The sequence below is a fragment of the Patella vulgata genome, chromosome 6 (assembly GCF_932274485.2).
Source record: "Patella vulgata chromosome 6, xgPatVulg1.2, whole genome shotgun sequence".
NCBI classification, from domain to species: domain Eukaryota; kingdom Metazoa; phylum Mollusca; class Gastropoda; family Patellidae; genus Patella; species Patella vulgata.
The window spans coordinates 42,222,629-42,237,546 of NC_065884.2; the positions used below are offsets into that span (position 1 = coordinate 42,222,629).

General features: G+C 36.1%; 1 protein-coding gene across 1 annotated transcript in view; it reads right to left on the reverse strand.

The window, feature by feature from the left end:
* LOC126823274 (equilibrative nucleobase transporter 1) overlaps positions 1-14,918 on the reverse strand; it is a 72,503-nt gene that overhangs the window by 22,023 nt on the left and 35,562 nt on the right. Inside the window, exon 4 of the mRNA XM_050552007.2 lies at positions 12,172-12,341. Within this exon, the coding sequence (XP_050407964.1) occupies positions 12,172-12,341 (170 nt within the window). The remainder of the gene's footprint in view (positions 1-12,171; positions 12,342-14,918) is intronic.

Consider the following 14,918-nt stretch of genomic DNA (forward strand, 5'->3'; position numbering starts at 1 on the left):
CATATTATACCTGTTATTTCAAAATAACGTTGGCTTCCTATAAAAAGCGGATCATCTTTAAATCTTACTCCTTGCATATAAAGGACTGAATGACAAAATGCCGAGCTATATAAAGGAAATGCTCAAACGCCATGAATCCATCAGATGACTTCGTTCTTTTTCAAAAGACTTTCTTGTCACACCACCAATACAGCTTGAACTGGAATCAATTATCAATTAAAATTAGACAATCCAAATCTATCGAAACATTCAAGTCAACATTCAAAACCCATCTTTTTCAAAATAGTTTTATGTGACCAACAAGAAAATGCTTGAACGCGCATTAGGAACTAAATGTTTAGTAATCATGCGCTATATAAATCCTGATATTATTTTTAACACAAATCTCACTTGATTGAGGGACACCAACTTTGTCCTTTAATAAGAATACAAACTTTATCAAGCAAAATGGCTTTGATTTGGCATTGGTTTCACTCCACATATAGTGTACTGAGAGAATAGAAAACATGGAGCAAAAAAGCCTACTACAGACATTAACATGGAAATAAAATGTAAACAGTAATTGATTATTGTGGTCAATTGCTATTATGTTAGCGTCGTTATATCATTAATGTAATGGATATAATCCTAAAAGATTCATTATATTTGATGGATGGCTTGTGTTATTTTTTATATCATAACAATAACCACCCGTAATGGGTGATATATCACATGTTATACTGGATAAAAATCAGCGTGTGTGTGTGCAACATGAAGACCGACCAATTAAGACCCCGAGACTTATTGGAGTTTATAAACCGTTTCTAGGTAGATATCACAAATACATGACCATGTTCAACTATAGTGTAATGTTTTATGAACAAAAATACAACGGACGTTTGTTAACTACAATGTGGTATTAGGTGTTCTTGAAAAATTAAGCAAATATCATATCATGGCATTGAATTTGCGTGACAAATTCTCCTGGCCCCGGTGTCACAAAGCATTCTCAGACTTTAGTTAAGAATTTAATCAACTTTAAATCGGTTTCACAAATATTCTCTATCAGCCATCAACATGTCATCCACCTAGATAATTCTTTTTTGAATGGTTGTTGTTGAAGACTCTCTCTCTCTCAACTTTTCTATAAATACCGGACACGATTTGAAAGAAATTTTAATATATCTAATGGAGTATTTGGTAAATAAATTCGTCCGATTAAAGTTTCAAAGCACAAGCTAAATTGTGATGTGTAACCCATTTGGCGGCAAGAATAGTAACGCTTAAAAAAACAATAATAGTATAATTTATGGTTTATTTATAGGAATGTACTATAACGATCGACTTTTAAAATGTAAGTAGATAATTAACCAAAACTAATGGATCAGGAATTTTTCGATTTTTCTACTTTACCTTTCTAATCTCGAATGGGGGCCGCGGTGGCTCAGTGGAAACTAACCAGATAGTCCGGGGTTCGTCCCCGGTGTTAGTCTCGTACACACGCTGGAGTCCACGTAAAAGAACTTCTCTTACCGTCGTCATCTTCCCGCTCTCCACGTCAATGGTACCATACGTAAAACTGGTGAACACCCACATTGCCATGTAAGATTATTATAAAATACATCCATTTTTGTATTCGTCTTTTAATCATTTTTTTTTACATCTATGTATTGTTTAATGGTCGAGAGCGAGACGTTAAGTAATATATTGTAACAACAAGAGGATCGTCAGGTCCGAGTGTTTTTACAATATATTACGCAATGTCTCAGCTCGAGACCATTAAACATCTTAAAATACAGACACTCCGCACGTGCGTTTACAGTGAAATACGCCACTCGAGTCTAATATTTGACAAGGTACGATTGGCAAGTTGCCCGTACGATTATTTGAAATAATGGTACGCCAACATCAAAGGGTGACGTCACATCTGTATTTTAATGCATAATATGAGAGTTGAGCATGTATATAGGAATAATGAGCGTATAGTACTACAGTGACAATGAGCTGTGCCAATTTTCTGACTTATCAGGTTTCTCCGTGGACGCTTTGCACTAAAACAACATACCAATGACCAGATCCAATTTAACCTCAAAATGATAAATTCTTTATATTATCGCGCCTTTTTTCCCTGTAGTTCTGAAGAGTTATTTCGAGTAACAAATAGAAGAATGAGACATGAAGTCTATGTAACAATTCAATTTCTTAACGTACAAAAGATGAAATGAACGATCATCACACCCATCACTGTCAAAACTAAATTGATAAAAAAAGTATTTGTCTCTCTTAATTCCATAATTCACAACTCTAACAATATCTTTAAGAAAATCACTAACATTCATTTCACAGAGCTAATTGAAAAATGATTTTGGGATCAGCAATCACTACAATATTTGTTCTAGTCAGAAATTGTGATAATTTTACTATATATACAGCTGCGATTTTTATATATTAACGGGCAATGTGTTGACCATCCGATTTAGAAGATATAATAGGCTTATAACTTTTATGCTGTGTTGCGTTTTAAATTAAAGTTATTCCAATATAAAAATGACAAGGATAAAGCATCTTCAGTATCGTAAAGTATGCAATTTAGTACTCAAGCCTTCATATGACTTTTATCCCACGTCTTCTTTACCATTAAACCAGTTCAATGACATGCATAAATCATTCTACATCAGTTTTAGACGATATTTGATAACTTGCAGGTAATTTATCAGCGTACTTATTTTTTAAAGTAATGTTACCAGGATGTTACAAATATCCATATTATAGGTTAGCTTAAGAAAATATGTGTAATGTTTTATCATTGGGTAATGTTTTATCCAAATATGGGTTATGTTTTATCAGTGGGTAATGTTTTATCCAAATATGGGTAATGTAACGCTGTATCATATTGGTAATATTTATTAAACAAGATGACTTTGACGATGCCAAAGTGTAAATGAATAGGCTACTGATCGCAGATAATATTATGTATAATACCACTGAGCCAATTATTTATTTCTGTAAAAAAGTTTTGGGGGTTGGATGGCCGAATTGTTGGCACGTGCGCGCTGTATCATAAGGCCTGTCATTGAGTCAACTGGCCTGGAGGTCGGGTGTTCGATCCCTGCATTGGCCGAGAAAGTTCATTCAGATTTTCCGGCGTGGTTTCCCCCCTTGTCAGTGATGCAGGATGGAGGGCCTGACAAGGACAGCTGTCTAGTCCTTCGGATGAGACGAAAAACCGAGGTCCCGTGTATACATTAGAATGCACGTAAAAGATCCCTTGGCAGTTGGAATTCGATATAAGAGTAGGCGATAGTGCCGCTGCCCGGGCAAAATTTCCCTCATAGCACACTGTATGGCGTATGCCCGTCTTCATTAGCCCAGCATAGGAGCAGAACAGTAGGACGTTAAACCCCATTTCATTTCATTTCATTTTGAGTCAACTGGCGTGGTACGTGACAAGGAGAAGGCTCGCCTGTCCAACCTCGTGGGTTTTCTCCGGGTCTTCCGGTTTCCGTTTCCTCCCACTGCTACAGACCCCTACGCGCAAGCGAATTATTGAAATAAAATTAAACCATATGTTAGTCCCGAGTGGATGTTAACCCCCCCCCCCCTCTCTCTCTCTGTAAAAAAGTTACCTCCACTAATTTTGAAAGGTACCTGTACCAAGTTAGTGTAAGCATAACATTGTTCGTTGAGATTTAACGAGGCCTAAAAGAACATTCATTTAGAGACCCCTGAGATAATAATGAATATATGGAAAAAGAAGACACCGGGTTGCTTTTTATCTATACATCTAGGAATGATAAACCTATTTCTTATACGTCGGAGGCTTGTATCACTACTGAGTTCATCTAATTTACTCACATTATTCGCCATTTATCTATAGTGGTAAGTTGTTCTTAGTACAGGCAAACGATGGCAATGAATTAAATTACCGGTGAACGATGGATTAATGTTCCCTAGTAATGGTAGTTTATGTATTCCCTAACACAACGTCTAATGTATAAGGAACATTTTCTAAATATTCCTTCGGGCTACTTGACTCCAAAGCAAATGAATGACGCATGGCCATTACCCCAGTTAACTCGTTGATGAATCCATCTCTACCAGAATAAGATAGTTATTTTGCAGCGGTATAGAAAACAGAAATTTTAATTTAGATTTTAGCATTCTGTAATAAATGGCTTCAGTTCTGTAGGTAAAATCATTAACATAATTGACACTGCATAAAAGTAATTAGAGACACGAAATGCAATTGAATCTCAACAAAGTGAAATTGATATAAAGCTGGAAAAAATGAATCCATCTAATAATTTGACGTAAAAGATAAATCAAATTGTCATACTTAAATGGTGAACTTTTCATTCAGATTTTCTAAATTAAACAGGATAATCCCCCTTATCTCTGGTCAAATTACATAATACCTCGTATGCATGTACAAGAAAAAAGAACCGCCCATTATGTTTTAATGAATTAAAACTGATTACTTATGTGTGAAAGACTTTTTTAAACACAGTTATCCTAGTCGCAGACAGGTGAAGTTACAGTGGTTCAGTGTCAAAAGTGCTGGCTTACTAACCAGGCCAAAGAGTAGGTGCAAACGCCACTGTCCGGACAAAATCTGCCAACGCGTTAATCACGTATCTATATAAATGAAAATAACCATATTATGTCAGTCTCCGATAAGCAACGCTCACGTCGGAGATGTTTAATATTCTAATGTTTATGGGCCACGTTAAATTAAAGTTCCGGGTTTGAATCTCTATTTTTCAGGGGTGGAACCTGCTGGGTTTGTGAGGAAAGTTTGCCTAATCAAAATGGGCATGCATGTAACAGAACAGGCGGTATTTGGAATATTAGGTAGAAATGCCGTTGTCCAGCATTGACCCAAACACGAAATCTAATCCCTATAACTAACAATAGAATATGAGGAGTTAATGGAACATAAAGTTGTTTTATTTTGTTCTTTAATGTGAAACAAATATCGATTAAAGGATTATTTGTGAACTTTTCTTCGATATCGTTGTTGGCAGAGGAGATCATGTGTAAAGCTATTTGTAATTTCCCTTACGGTCTGATGTCCATTTTGTCTCCAATTTAGTAGACAGCGTACAGTGATGTATTGGTAGAGACGCGGTAAATAATTAATGACTTTACATTTAAAATACAGTCGTTAATTTTGTATCTGATTCGTTTTTCTTTTTTTGTTTTTTTTATTGTTTCCCTCTGGACTCAAACTTTGCCGAGAGAGAGAGAGAGAGGGGGAGAGAGAGAGAGAGAGTAACGTCCACTCAACACAAATTAGGTCATTTTGGGACTAACATAAGGTACAATTTTATTCCAACTGCAAACGTAAACATTGGGTAATCGTCACATTTAGAAATATGATCTGTGTTTAACCATCTATTTATAAGAAGAATCGACTGCCAGCATTTCTTAGTATAAAATCTAGGCCATAGTGGCCACTTTAATAGTAAATTATTTAATTTGATTGCAACTGTTTACGCGACCAAATTCATTTAAGATAATGTTCCCATTTTCATACGTTAGATTTAACATTCGTTATTTTCATACCGTATTTTCAACAAAGCAAGCCATCGATATGTTGTTATCTAAAGACAGGTGTTGTGGGATGTATTTTCGTTGAGAAAAGTCAATAAATTTTACATCTATGACGACAAGATATGTCCTTGGGCTTTCAAATGTTAAGTGGTTAGAGAAGAGTATATCTATATAGAGTAACTGTGGGTAATTATTATCTGTCATACCACTGGGAGAATAATTGGATTTACAGAAGATGCCTTCGTTTATTATTAATACATCTGTTTGTTGGTAGAAATATTTCCTTGTGTTTCACTGGTTTTAACTCTGATCCACACTACCACCACTGGCGTTCTAATCTCGTATTGCTTTTAACTTCACATCTTGTAAAATTAATTCTAAGCATAGATATTAATCAAAGTTAGTCCGGATTTTAAACTCGTGGTGTTATGATCATGGTAATATCTTTGTAGCGATAGGATTTGCAATTTTGAAATAAGGTAGTGTTGGTAATATGTGAGTGGTATTTTGTAGTATACAAATTTTTAGTTTTACGATCATAAACAATGGGATGTTGTAGAGTTTCGATTATAAACAGAGGGATGTTGTAATGTTCAGATTATGTAAAGTTTGATACTTTAGTGTTCAGATCACGCAGAGTTGGGTGTTGTAGAGTTTGGTTTTGTGGTGTTTAAATTATGTAGAGTTGGGTGTTGTGCTGTTTAGATTATGTAGAGTTGGATGATGTAGTGTTCTGATCATGTCGAGTTGACTGCTGTAGTATTCGGGTGATGCAGAGTTAGATGTTGTAAATTGTAATTTTTAGATTATAAAGAGTTTGTTTGACTTTGTAGTGTTCAGATCATGTAGAGTTTGATACTGTAATGTTCGGATCATGTAGAGTTTGATGTTGTAGATTTTAGATTTGTAGAGTTGAGATAATGTAGAGGAGATGGATTTTGTAATGTTCGGATTATGTAGAGTGGGAATTTTTCGTGGCGTTGGATTTTGTAGGGTTGATGGAATTGTGTAGCCTGGAATTATTTTCGAGTATGAAAATCACATTTCCTATTTTATGACAAGGTCAATAATTATGTAAATAACAGTGGTAAATCCTTATTTTAAATAAGGTTTAATAAACTAGCAACTTTTCTAGGTAGGAACATAAAAGATCAAACACGGCATGATACGACCACAATTATTAATCTAGAAGTAATTTTTTAAAAAATGTTCAATTAATGACCTTTCAGAAATATCAAAGGTAAGACTATATTTAGTCTAGAAAAGTTTTTGGAGCTATTATAGAAAACGCCAGACTAAGTGAATAAAGATACTTTCATTATTATACCATTTCTGTATAAAGAGCTGATAATGACACCATTATCATTGTTTATTCAAACATATCATTGGTAAAAAAAAACCAGCACAATAAAAGTCAAATGTACATGCTTGTCCGATATTTTACTATATTTCTTCACACTAGGACTATATACAAATGTCAACATATTTTAGCTACGTGAAACCGTCCTTTATACTGGCTTTTAGTTCGAAATCCCCCAAGTTCAACCTTATATTCATACTCATCGCACTGTTTGGTTTGATTAGACCTAATCCCACCCAAACACTGCTGGTCTGATTGATGATTCATGAACCAAATTATGTCTGGTTAACAGTCGGGATACAGCGGAACAAATCAATAGGGATTAACCAGATCTCTAAATATGTTAACGTAAAAATGTATAATGACAATCATGGCTACATTACCTTACCACAAATGTCACGAACTGCAATTTCACTATGAATGAATTACCAGAGAATAGCAGAATATTGCAGAAACATTGATTGTGTGATAAACGAGGCCTTACAAAAAAACTCCGAAAACGTAAAACATTGGGTGATCGTCACATGTAGAATCTTTTTATTACTAACAATATTTTCACCATCTTTTAATACATTTAATAAACTGTCCACGCTTTTATGGAAGACCACAAACCAAAGATACGGACTGTCATGTTACGTATTTTGTTTGAACAAACTGATATAATTTTATATTCCAACAATGGTACTCAGGTGAAATTTGACGGGACGGTAAAAATAGACACACTCCAAATGTTGCAATGGATAGAGAGAGATTTCTCGGGCCATTGCTTCAGGAATGGAATATGCCTTTATTATTAATGAGACTTCTTCAAACTTTGCGGAGTACCTCAAGGATCAGTCCTAGGACTTGTCTTATTTATAATATTCACAAGATCACTTAATGCAATAGCCAAGAAACAGCAATTGTACAGGATGTTGAGGACTGTTTAGATGAGATTCACAAGTGGATGACTGTTCATTTTTTAAAATAGAATCCAGACAAGACTGAAGTCCTTAAGTTTACATCGGTACCAATAAACAACAACAAAAAAGAAAAAAACCCAGTTAATTCAACCAACAAACAAGGCAAAGAACATCGATGCTATGATTGATTCCACACTATCAATCAAGCATCACAATATATTCAAGAACAAGTCATAATTAGTTAATCCTGCTGTCAAACTTCAATAGGCGAAACGATCTTTTCACTTTGTAGCACCCTTGCATTGGGGTTCTCTACCCTTAGACGTCAAAGAATCAAAAACTCTAGACATGTTCAAGTCATTTTTGAAGAAAGGAAATGAAATGAAATGGTGTTTAACGTCCTACTGTTCTGCTCCGAACTGGGCTATGCCATACAGAGTATGCCATACAGTGTGCTATGCGGGAAATTTTGCCTTGACAGCGGCACTACGGCCTACTCTTATATCGAATTCCAACTGTCAAGGGATCTTTTACGTGCACGCCAATGTGTACACGGAACCTCGGTTTTTCGTCCCTTCCGAACGACAAGACAGCTGTCCTTGTCAGGCCCTCGTTCCTGCATCACTGACAAGGGGGAACCACGCCGGAAATTCTGGATGAATCTTCTCGGCCAATGCAGGGGTCGAACACCCGACCTCCAGCGTCTTACCCACTTAGCCACCGTGATCCCCCATTTTTGAAGACACATCTATTTGACTAAAATAAACACTAAAAGAATCAAGAGTGGGTGATATAAATCTTCAAAACAATATTAGCACTGTTTACAATAACATGAGTGTATTGTTCTCATCAATGCATCCGTCAAATCTGTAATGGCCATGTTTTGTCTATTATCTGCCATTAACGTAGACAATCGTGACTGTCCGATCAATCAGTAATATGTTTTGGAATTTTGTTCTTGTTTGGGGGATTTTTCCCCTCAAAAATCTTGTATCCGCTCATGATTACAGAAAGTTTCATCAGGAAAGCAACATACCATTAAGCAGATTAATATAAGCGGTTGAAAATTGTCTAAATTGAGTGTCCCACCAGAACTTATATAATATTGATAGATTGATAGTACACGTCAATTAATAACCAAAGATAATGCCATTTTATAAAGTTTGTTGGGAAAATTCGGTTACTGTACCCAGTGACATTTGGTGACGTATCTTGAGTACCGATTTAACATTAAAATGTCAATTGTACGTGTAAAAGACATCAAAGAACTATTTCATGATTGTGTAAACAAGACATATGAAACCAAAAGGAAATGAGACCACAAACCATAAAGGTTACGAAGACGATCTTCTATTACATAAAAATAGCGTTGTTACTCAAAAAATATACACAAACCAAACTCGTCGCGTATTGACATGTAACTCAAATTAGCAAAATAACTCTCTTTTAAAGGTTCCAATAATAAAAAAAATCTGTGTAGATAGGTTTATCCCATTCACCAACCGAACATCCCATTGAACATGTACAAATTAATAACTGTGCCCATTACACGAGAACACCAGCGGTTGCCAGGCAAGATACGCCCACATTTTGCAAGAGATGGATAGAGTACAGGCTAAAACGAGAGATTTTTTTTTCGTACAGGAACCAAGATTGGGTTATAAACATACATTTCAAGTTTTATCTAAATCAGATAAAAAGAATTGTGACCTCTAGAGTGTCCACAAGCTATAAACACGATACATGCCAATATCGAAAGGAAACGAGATCTTTTGGAGATAAACCTATATTTCAAGTTTCGTCAAAATAGGATAAGAATTGTGACCTGTAGACTGTCCACAAACAAATTGTAAACGGACACACGGGCGGACGGAAGGACGACAGGGGCGAAGACAATATACGTCAACATGAAAATGTGGACGTATAAAAATGAGTCTGATAATATTAATAATAATTCGATAAATGTACAAAGCAAAAGACATTTTTTTCATTACGAGTAGAATCTAAATACATGTATATATAGTAAACCAATATGAGTAACTAAGCGCGCAAAAGAAAATAACTTTTACTTAGATGACAGGGAAATCTCGTGCATCTTCAATTTGATCTTTTAATAAGCATTAGCTCTACATTATGGAATTTCCAGTTCAAATACTTACATAAAATCATCTATACAAACGATTTTATATTCAAAATTACATAAAATTAAACTTCCTTGTGCAATTTCTGCTACCAATTCTTTGCTACGGTCGATCGATAAACTATTTTCTTCCCGAATGTTTTTGATCACCCGACAATCCGTCCTTTTGTGAATATTTTGGTTCGAACTGGTATCCTGTCACAAACTCAATTTACAAATCTTCTTCTTCATAGGAATTATTAATGTGAAGAAAATCGGACGTTTAATAAAGCTATTTCACACACACCTCACTGGTTCATGGGGGTTGGGTGTCCGAAGGCTGTAATTGTACATAAGGAGTGGGTCGTGGGTTTTCTCTTGGTCCTCCGGTTTCCTCCCACTGGTTCATCATTTGGCTCAAGATTTCTTGCAGTGCACATCACTTGAGGAGAATATCCCTGGGACATTATCGTCAGCAGATGGAGGAGCTCCGCCTGGATGATCAAGAGTCCTTCTCCAACGTCTTGAGAATCACCCGTGTTCGACCAACCAACTACAAGGGGGCTCTGGAACCAAGAATGAAGCTTGTCATCACACTGCTTCATCTCGCAACAAAATATTCCCATGCCACCATGCAAGAAACACAATAATATGCTTGTTGGTGAAAGAAATCTGTGATGCCTTGGTGATGGCACTAAAAAATGGTGTCATCATCTGCCCTGTCCTGCCCCGTTGATAGAGACACATGGAACGAAGCTTCTGGGGAATGTCCCACGTGCCTGTGGAACCATGTACCACAACTACAAAGGCTTCTGCTCAATAGTGTTAATGGCCTTAGTAGATGCAGATTACAAATCCATGTGGATAGATGTTGGTGCTGGTGGAAGCCAGTCTGGGGCCCAGATCTACAACCATTCAGATCTAATAGAATGCTTAGAAGATGGCTCCATTGAACTCCCTTCACATTAAATTATAGAAATAAATAAATGAACACCCCAATAATAAATTCAAATATGAAAGGTTTTATAATTGCATGCAGTAACATTAAATTATAGGTTTTTAAATTATGCAAAAATGTCTAAATAACCATGATTTTATTCTCCATCACATGAATTAGTACCGCGACCCTACAAATACAATACTAGTAAAATATAAGATACACAATAAGAAAAACGTTTTAAAAAAATCGCCTACCCCAAAAAAATAAAATAAAATAAATAAAGTATTCATTATTGATGCTCGACCACGTCACGATGTAACACGTCCCAAGGAGGATCAAAGTACGGTGCAATTCCGTTCATAGTATGGCAATTCTGTTCCTTGTACGTCCATCTCGTTTTTAAAACGTTGCCCTCCATCTAATTGCAGAACGAGGTTCAGAATTCTGGAGCACTGTCAGCCCGGACAGGCACGGACTGGTGATGATCTAATTAAACATGTAATTAATCCCATATGTCATTTACAAACTACGTATGATCTGTATTTCAAAGAAATACGCACTGGTCAGTAAGCATGCCATGACGAGATAAAAGAGACAATTGCATGTATGACCATGAGCTTATCTATTATCCGAATATATATAACGAGACGATTAGAGAAGAGAGGCTTGGACGAGTGCATGGACCCACCCGAGTTCAGCCGCTGCCTTGGCAGAGGGGCAGAATGGTGGATTTGATATTGTTATATATAGTTCCCGATGTAGTGTAGTCTTGTTGTATCTATGTAACTGTTTGATATTCTGTTCCCGTTGTAAATAAATGCTGATCTCTGTTATCACTGAAATAGTGTTACGCGTTGTCACTTAAAAAATTGGGTATGTGTTTTCGTGAAAAATTAATAAAAGTTTAATAATGAAAATATATTTTTCACTTTAATTCGCATAAAGAGCTTCATTCTGTCATTTATTTCATAGAAATTGGCAGGTAGGACAAAAATTGTTATAACGTCGGTGGTCATCTTTGATGACGTCATAGTGGAATACCCTACCATGTGGTGAGTGTCCACCCAGGTCCAAAATACTGACTAAGCCACCTACTAAACATTTCTACAAAAGAATTCTCCCTACTCAAATTTTCCTACAGACCCAGGACTATAACAACTCTTCTTCCTTATGTTGGGCTCAAGACGTAAAGTGATTTTAAGGTAAGTCTAGAATATCAAACCGATCGATTTAGGATTAATATTAAAGGGAATGAACCCCATTGCTTAAAAAATATCCCTTTAATAATGAAAATTAAAATCACATTTAACTGTCCTACCTGCATGAGAAATGCAACCAATGCACCGGATTGATGAGCGCCAACATACATAGAAACAATCGTATGACGTCTTTTAGAGAAAAGATTTCCAACTTGCAGGTTAGTGAACAGAACAGATGTTCCAGCAACAGCAGTCAGACTTAACGCAGGAACTATTAACCAAGGAATACCTGAAAAATATGGTTTCAAAACATTTAATGGCAAATAGAAATCCTGACATGCACAGATATGTTGCGTCACTAATCTTTAGTGTCACACCCATAATGTTTATTCAATTATATAGTGCGTCTTAGGTTGTTGACCTGAAAACAAAATTAAAAGGGTGATTACGCGTTGGTTCTCCGCCCAATATTGAATTTCGTCATTGAATTGGAAATGAAATGAAATGAGGTTTAACGTCCTACTTTTTTGCTACGACTGGGCTAGCCAAGACAGTCATTGAATTGGACGTTCACATATGTTAACAGTGAATGTAATACGATATAAGGGAAGGACGTAATATTCTATAAGTGACAGCGTCTAAGTCAACAATCTTAATTCTAACACTAGACCAGATTATCTTCTTAACTAGAAATAAATTCGTTGAACCTCGATAATTTAAAATGATCAACTAACTGAATCGATTATATCTACAACAAGCCAACAGTCAGGCTGGTGTCCCCCGTCCAAATCCCAAAATAAATAGATGACACATATTAATTAATCGCACATTTATTTGTTTTCAAAGGTATCAAGCAATCAAACCGATTATCAACTATGCACCAAGTTTCATCCCTCTCTCTCAGATAGAATCAACGTTATCTTGTTCCAAAGCATCGACCAATGAAATTGCTTACCCCTGTTTAACTTTAGCTCGAAATGTTAATCATTGAACTCAGTCAAGACATCCACCTAATGGACATCTACATCAAGTTTAAACATTCTATCTCAATTAAAAGCAGAGTTGTTATGTTCCCAAAGCCTGGACTAATCAAATTGCTTATCGATCCTTAGCCTAAGCAGAAAATTCTCATCATAAAACTTAGTCAAGGTAATGATATAATGAATCTATACTCGGAGCTTCATCTTTCTCACTTAATTAAAACCAAAGTTATTGGCCCCAAAGCATCAACCAATCAGATTGCTTATCTCAGTTTACAGTAAGCAGACGCTGTTTATCGTCGAACTCCATCAAGGCATTCACCTACTGAACACCTACATCAAGTTTAAACATCCTACCTTAACTAGAGAGTTATTGTGTTTCAAAGTCTCGACCAATAAAATTGCTTATCGCTCTGCTTACCCTAAGCAGAAAATGCTTATTATGGAACTTAGTCAAGGTATTGATGTGATAAAACCATACACCAAGTGTCATCACTCTCACTTAATTAGAACTAAAGTTATCGTGTCCCAAAGCATCAACCAATCAAATTGCTTATCTCTGCTTACCCTAAGCAGAAAGTTCTCATCTTCTAACTCCCAACCCCATCAAGTGTGAACATTCTAGCTCAATTAGAATGAGTTATTGTATTCCAAAGTCTCGACCAATCAAATTGCTTATCGCTCTGCTTACCCTGAGCAGAAAACGCCCACTATCGAACTGAGTCAAGGTATTGATGTAATATAACTTATCGTGTCCCAAAGCATCAACCAATCAAATTGCTTACCCTAAGCAGAAAATGCCCATCTTCAAACTCCACCAAGGCATTCCCCTAATTAACACCTACACCAAGTTTGAACATTCTAGCTCAATTAGGAGAGTTATTGTGTTCCGAAGTCTCGGCCAATCAAATTGCTTATCGCTCAGCTTACCCTGAGCAGAAAATGCTCATAATCGAACTTAGTCAAGATAACGATGTAATTAGAACTAAAGTTGTCGTGTCCCAAAGTATTCGAACTCCATCAAGGCATTGGCCTAATAAACACCTTACACCGAGTTTGAACATTCTAGCTCAATTAGAAAGAGATTTATTGTGTCCAAAAAAGTGTGACGGACAGACAGACGGACGGACGGACCCATTTTAATAGTCCCCTGCTTTCTTCGAAAGGCGGGGGACAAAAATAGTCTGAAGCTATCGAACTTAAGTTCAGTTCTAGGAGTGTAAAAAATGTAAGAATTCTGAACATTAGACCTTTCGTTTGTCAGAGCTTAAATGAATAGTATTTAGGTCATCTAAAAGGTTAACACTTGCTTCTTTTCTCATTTCAGGCTAATTAGAAAGATAAATTGTATTGTCGATATTAACAATTACTGACACGCGTAATGATGAGACCAAAATGGCACAATAAAAGAAGCAAACGGGTCTGCCGTTAAGATTCGATCTGTCTTTCTTTCTCATTGCACTGTCATTCAGGATGTCTTTTCATAATGTAGTCGAGCGAATAATTAGAGGGGTTTCCGGACAGCTGAATGTTCACCCAGTGCAGTTAACAAAACCCAGGGTTGATTTGATTTGACAAGGTTGGAAACCATGTATAGATAGATGCCATAAAAGTGTCATCGTTATGAGATTAAACATTTCAATTCACCTTTCAAGTCGATAAAAGAATAACGATATCGCTGGATTGAGCTGAGGTGTTACGGGAGTTTTAAAAGGAACTGTCATCAGATCAAGCAGTGCACAGTAGCCCATTTGACTCTACTCAGCTCTTGAAATGCAAAAGTTCCTGGAATTTTTATTGAAATATTTCATAACAGGTACCGGCTTTTAAAATAGAAACTAATTATTTCATTGTGCGAACTTTTCCCTGAACACAAACTTTCAACT